The sequence below is a fragment of the Cervus canadensis genome, chromosome 18, assembly GCF_019320065.1.
Source record: "Cervus canadensis isolate Bull #8, Minnesota chromosome 18, ASM1932006v1, whole genome shotgun sequence".
In the NCBI taxonomy this organism is placed as follows: domain Eukaryota; kingdom Metazoa; phylum Chordata; class Mammalia; order Artiodactyla; family Cervidae; genus Cervus; species Cervus canadensis.
Window position 1 is genome coordinate 49,855,556 of NC_057403.1, and position 6,988 is coordinate 49,862,543.

The 6,988-nt window shown below is 37.3% G+C and overlaps 1 protein-coding gene across 1 annotated transcript in view; it reads left to right on the plus strand.

Moving 5' to 3' along the window:
* Nucleotides 1–6,465, plus strand: part of LOC122421320 (dnaJ homolog subfamily A member 2-like) — a 6,671-nt gene extending 206 nt beyond the window's left edge. The window contains exons 2-5 of the mRNA XM_043437176.1: nt 724–920; nt 4,902–5,046; nt 5,180–5,307; nt 5,840–6,465. Of these exons, the coding sequence (XP_043293111.1) occupies nt 724–920; nt 4,902–5,046; nt 5,180–5,307; nt 5,840–6,031 (662 nt within the window). The 3' untranslated portion in view covers nt 6,032–6,465. The remainder of the gene's footprint in view (nt 1–723; nt 921–4,901; nt 5,047–5,179; nt 5,308–5,839) is intronic.
* Nucleotides 6,466–6,988: the final 523 nt, after the last annotated feature.

Sequence of the window (6,988 nt, forward strand, 5' to 3'; positions counted from 1 at the left end):
ATATCATATTTCCCTCCTGAAGAGTCTTAGTGCATTTTGTCTTATTAAAGTTGCTGACATTTCCCACTCAAGAAATTGGAGTTGACTGAAATCTTTTCCCATGTGCCATTACCATTTTAAGGAACTGGTGCTTTGCAGAACATACTTTGCAGAAGCAGTGCTCCTAAAGTCATTTATAGTCACCTAAGCATTAAAGTGTGCCAATAATCAGCCATTAGAAATTGATGGTATTTTTCTCACGATATACTATTATATGACTTCAGTTTTATTTTATTATACCATTGATCAAATATTTCAGAATACATGGAAGAAAAAACTGTTGGAGTCATAAAGGATGTTTAAATTTTTATTTGGGTTTTCGCTCCATTGTTAAATTTAAATGAAACTAAGACAAAAAATGAAGCATTTGTATAAGTTCTAGTGTCTGACCACCCATTTTGTTTGCTTGATCCTTAGGCTTTATTTTAACTTTAGGAAGTAGTGTCAGGAGGTAAGATAATGTTATTTAAGATATTTTATACTCTGGAATAGAGTAGCTGGGTCCTTTAGTAATCTGCAGTAAGATGTGAGTTTTGTTCCTAAGAATGTTCATGAGAAGTTCAGGTAGCAGTTTAAAGAAGTACAGGAAATTTATTTAGTGAATAAAGGAGTTATCAGGACCTGTTTACTTAAGAGGGCAATACAGTACCCTTTGCTGGAAGTTTGAATGACCTCTTTTTCCAGGAGAGGTAATTAATGAAAAGGACCGCTGTAAAAAATGTGAAGGGAAGAAAGTGATTAAAGAAGTCAAGATTCTTGAAGTCCACGTAGACAAAGGCATGAAACATGGACAGAGAATTACATTTACTGGGGAAGCAGACCAGGCCCCAGGAGTGGAACCAGGAGACATTGTTCTTTTGCTACAAGAAAAAGAGCATGAGGTAATTTCCTTTTTGTTTTATTTTTGCCTCAGAAGATCAGAAATGGGTCTTGTATGCAAGATACAGATTGGTGGTGGTTTTGTTGCTAAGTTATGTCCAATTCTTGCGACCCCATGGACTGTAGCCCCCCAGGCCTCTCTGTCCATGGGATTCTCCAGGCAAGAATACTGGAGTGGATTGCCATTTCCTTCTCTAGGGGATTTTCCCAACCCAGGAATCCAACCCAGATCATCTGCATTGTGGGCAGATTCTTTACCCACTGAGCTATGAGGGAAGCCCAAGATACAGGTTAGATAAGTTTGAGTTCCTTGAAGTAGCATTAACTGCATGGCAGGCAGATTCTTTACCTACTGAGCTATGAGGGAAGCCCAAGATACAGGTTGGATCAGTTTGAGTTCCCTGAAGTAGCATTGAATATAGATGAAGTTGTTAAGTGGTTTGGCTGAATTAATGAGAAATGACTTGTTTAGTAGACCAGCAAGACAGGTGCTATCAGAAGCACGGTAGGAGCTGATCTTGGTCCCAGCTCTGCCGTTGACTGGCACTGTAACCTTAAGTGATCCTGTTGTGTCTGTACCCTCGTTTCCTTGTTTATGAAAATAAGGCGTTGGACCAGATAATCTAGGCAGCTTAGTTTTCACTGTGAACTCCTTTTATGTCCTCAGTACTGCTCTATTGATTTGTTTTACATACTGGGTATCCATGTGAGCTTTTCTTGAAAAAAAAGTTCTGCAGTTTTAAAAACATTGCATTTTAAAATTCTCATTCTCTCTCTTGAGGTAGGGGAGGGCAGTGGTGTCTTGTGGCTTGTGGGAGCTTAGTTCCTTGACCAGGAGTTGAACCTGTGCCCACAGCAGTGGAAGTGCCGAGTCCTAACCACATGATTGCCAGGGAACTCCCTGTTTTTAAATTTCTGGTTGACTCAGTATTGTATCTGTTAATGCAAGGGTCTTCAACCCCTGGACATTGAGTGAAGCTTTATATGCTGCTCCCTATCACTGTGCTTGCATTACTGCCTGAACATTGTTACAACACCTCCACCCCACAGTCCAGGAAGAATTCACAAAACTGGTGCCCAAAAGTTTGGGGACTGCTGTGTTAATGTACATGGGAAAATGAACTGAGCTAACTATGTGGCCTGGAGTATGTTATTTTGATTATACCATTGCATCTGTATTTTTTACATGTGCAGTGGAGTATATTATAGACCTTTTTATTCATGAAGAACATGCGTGGACCTTTAGTGCCCACCTAGTTCTTAAATATACAAGCATTTGACAGAATCCTGGCTTTGTACTTGATCACATTGCCATTTTGAGTTTCTTTGGAAGTCTAGATCACAAGTCAGCCACCTTTTTTAGTTCACAATAAAATTTTCTCCCATATGATGGTGATTTCTACAAATAAATTTTAAAAATTACTAAGAATCCAATAGAGAATAAAGCCATATTGAGATGCAGATTCTGGGAATTTGATTAGATTCATTCGTTCGCTAGACTGGCTTACTACTACACTAGCCTTTCTCAAGGGATGCTAGTCAAATTTATTTCTCAGCAAATCTATGAAAGTGAAAGTGAAAATCTATAAATTGCAATGTATCTTGTCCTTTTGTGAATATTGCCAAACCTACCAATGACAAGGGTTCCTAGATTTCCTTTTTTTTTTTTTAAGGAATAATTTCTAGAATTCTATCTTATGGGTTGAAATATTCTGTAAGTATATTGGGTTTTACAGAATAGAAATCACTGTTCTTAGAGACAAGAGACTTAAGTTCTGACTCCCATGTACTAGTTTTGATCTCCCTGGGCTTGGCTTTGCATACTTAAAATAAAACTCATCCTTCAGAAAGATAGTGTAGAATCAAATGAGATAAAGAATAACCTGCTCTTCTTTCTGGGGACTGTGAGGAGGCATTTGGAAGTAAATCAACCTCTAAAAATTATTGGCTACAGTGGAATTGCATGGAATTTCTAACAAACAGCAGATGCTACTGGTTGTCTGAAGTAGAAAATAGAAGATGATAAAGGCTAGAATGGAAGTTCGTCTAGTAAGAGGTCAAAGATTTTTCCTTCTTGGTTTTACTGACTGGTAAAGTAAATTTGAGCCCAAAATGAGATTTAGGCATCTTGTTTAATTTATACCACTGAGAATATTCTTAACCCTCTTAAGAAAAATTGACTAGTTTGAACTAGTTCATAACCAAGCTTGTATTTTGCTTGGGGCTTTTTGTTTAAAAACTCTCAACGCTTGTAGGAATTGTGAGGCCTTGAGATCAGGGTGGGTTCTGTAGCTTGAAACAGAATGTAAATCTTCTGATTAAAGAAATAGTGCAGTTTTGAGAGTAATATGTATGCATGTGTATCATCTTTCAGTATAGGTATGTGTGTGTTTCAGTGATTTTGCTGTCATAATGCATTTGTACATCAAAGAACCACAATGGTGGGTAACAGTGGGTGATACTAGTCTCTCTTTATCAGAAATTATTTCAGCTTTTAAGTATTTTATTGTGTGGTTCTTGGTAGTCTCATTAGTCTTGTTTTTCAAAAATTTCCTGGCCATGCTTGCCTGTATATTCTCTGTTTGAATTTTAGCATCTAATTGTCTGGTCTAACTACCCTTACTGCTGGCCCCCTCCCCAACAAGAAACAACCCTAATACCATTTTTAAAAATTAGTTTGAGTTCCTCTATCCAAGAACATAGTATGTCTTCTTGCTCCTTCTAACATTGCTTTAACTAAATGATACTTGGTTAAGGATGGTTCTTGGAACAATAATATAATGAGATGTTCAGAAACACTTCCATTTTACAAGTTTGCAAAAGCATTAAAAAGTCCTGCATTAAAGAAACTTTACTTAAATTAATTTTTCCTCTGATTATAAGAAACACCTCAGTAAACTCATGTAGGTAATATAAATTCAGTGATTCTTAAGCTTTAGTATACATTAGAATCCCCTGGAGGGCTTATTAAAATGACAGATTGCTGGGCCTCACCTTCATAGTTTTTGATGCAGTGGGTATGGGATGGTGCCCAAGAATGTGCATTCCTAACCAGCTTCCTGGTGCTGCTGAGGCTGCTGGTCCAGGACCAATTGTCAAGATAATGGTTTGAGACTAACTTTCCTCATAGGTAAGTTTAGGAGGATAGTTTAGGAAAAGAGTCTTATCTTTCAGATTTCCTCTCCTCTGAATTAACCAGCCAGCATTATTTTTTGAAAGAGAGGCTGTTGAGAAAAATCTAGGTGACTGTTCACTGCAGTTAATTTTATTTCAAGTTAAATTTCAAAAGTTAGTATAGATACTTGAAAATTCTAAGAAGCAGAAGTTGTAAGATGGGCATGTGTGAAATTGGATGTATTTTTTCCTGCATGTTGAATGCTCAGAAACATTTTTTAAAATGCTTGTTGAATAACCTTTGCATTACATAGTCCATAGGCTTATAGTGCATTAACAAGCCAACTTTATTTAGCATTTGGTTTACATTCACCTAAGCAAGTTTTGTATCTTAGGTTAGATAAAACTTGTTCATACTTAAATGAAGTACGGGGTTTGAGCCCTTTTACTTGTTGAGCTTTTTTAGTTGAGCTTGGGCCTTCCCCTTCCCCTCTTAGAATCATGTCTGGAGGAAATTCCAGGTGAACCTGTCCTACAGAATCCCACTGGGCTTTGTACACCCTTTCCCTCATAGTTCAGAAATGGGCCATAATTGTAAAATAGACTTGGTTCTGTTTTTGAAGCTTCAGCTGTGCCTTATGAGCAATTGTATTTCCAATTCCAGTTCTTTCGTGATCGAAGTTTCTAGCATATTACTTGAGAATAGCTAGATTTCCTTATATATATTGATAAATTTAGGGAACTTGGGGATTGTGGCAATTTGACTTTTGCAGTAGATGGTAGAGTTAAGGTTTTGAAATTGATTCAGGTAACAGCACAGCAGAGCATGCCTCCATAGTTGCGCTGTTTCTTGTGTGCTTCCTCTGTAGGTGTTCCAGAGAGATGGGAATGATTTGCACATGACATATAAGATAGGACTTGTTGAAGCTCTTTGTGGATTTCAGTTCACATTTAAGCACCTTGATGGACGTCAGATTGTGGTGAAATACCCCCCTGGCAAAGTAATTGAACCAGGTAAATCTTGATTTTTGTTTGATCTAAGATTCTATGTAATCTTCTACAGTGGGTGACTCAAAAAATATTTATTATTGAGCACTTTCTTGGGTAAAATTGTTAATATTTTCCCCTTTATTTACTCAAATAATAGGATGTGTTCGTGTTGTTCGAGGTGAAGGAATGCCACAATATCGTAATCCTTTTGAAAAAGGCGATCTTTACATTAAGTTTGATGTGCAGTTTCCTGAAAACAACTGGATCAACCCAGATAAACTTTCTGTAAGTATTAGGCAACAGATGACTTAAAGTTTAATAATAGTTCTTTCTTTGTCACTTTCCATTTGTTTTAAGTGCTAAGATTAGATCACATAGTTTATTAATTTGAGTGATTGATTGTCTGGCCTCATTGTTTTTTAAAGTGGAAATAGCTGATGTAAAAGTTTATGGGGCCAAGTCCAGACTAGTGAAGGCATAAGCAGACGGTGTGAGGTGGTGGTAGGAGGATTGGGACTCTGGAGAGCAGATCTCTTACCCCAGCTTAGCATCTGCTGGTCGTTCATGCAGGAAGACATATCTAATGTGAAGTTTTCCAGTGTTTAAATGTTAGCGATTAAATCTGTTCATTGCTTTCTAATCAATAGATGGGTTGCACAAAAGATGTCTAGATTTGGTCTGTGGGTCATCCATTTGTGATCTCTGGCTTAAAGTGCAAAGATTTTAATTGTCAAACATATACCTTGGATTGTATCAAAAGGGAAATGGATAGATGATAATCTTCCAGCTAATCTTATTTTTGTTCATTTTAATGAAGGAATTAGAAGATCTTCTGCCATCTAGACCAGAAGTTCCAAATATTATTGGAGACACAGAGGAGGTAGAGCTTCAAGAATTTGATAGCACGCGGGGCTCAGGAGGTGGGCAGAGGCGTGAAGCCTATAATGATAGCTCTGATGAAGAAAGCAGTAGCCATCACGGACCAGGAGTGCAATGTGCCCATCAGTAAACTCTGCAACAAATTGCACAGGTGGATTTTCTTTCCACACTGGCCTGGTTTGTTTTCTGCAATCCAGCTGGAGCGTCTGGTCAACCCAGATGAACTGATGGACATCTGTTGGTCTATGTGTAACTTTTAAAATTGGTATAGTATCTACAGAGTGTATAATTTAAACTAACCACAAAGCTTTACATCTTCATTTCGACTGTTCTATAGCAGAATAAAGCACTTGAAAGGAAACAAGACTCCCTTTCACACATGGGTTATAAGTTTCAGTCCTGATATCTGTGCTTGATTTTTATCAGTTTGTGTAGATTTTATGTTTCATATTTTAAATTCAAATCCCACATTGTAAAGTTTGTGTACAATTTGTCCTGAAGCTTTGTGTTTGGCTGCACCTGCATAAGCTGCTACAAATAGAATAAAGAATTTCATAGCCTGTATCTATCATTTAGATGCATGGGAAAATGGGCTTTGCACACAATGGGTTTGGAACTGACTGGGAACAATGGAAAAAATATCATTAGCTGAGCTGTGGTTGTAAAGTTTTTTGTGCGGTCAGTGTGGTCAGGGGGGTGTTTCTTTTTTTCTTTTTTTTTCTCACCCCGCCCCCTTTTTTTTTTACCATCTTGTGAAAGGTTTCTGGAACTGAATAATAAAAAGCAGTTGGTGTAAATTACTCTTTGTCTCACATTTTTAGAAAGAAGAACATATTTTGAACTGTAAAATCTATCCTCAAACAAGGACATAATTTGAACTGTAAAATCTATCCTTAAACTGGAGAATGTATCCTAGTTCTGATTCTTAAACAGTGTTTAAAAACCCATTGACCTGAAGCTTATGCCTCAGGCTCATGCCCATTTTATAGTTTCAAAAGACAAGAGAAAGTTTGATATATTGGTAGAAATGGGCTTTATTGGCCTCAATTAATGCTTTGTAGAGTCAAGGACATCTAAGTTACGTAAC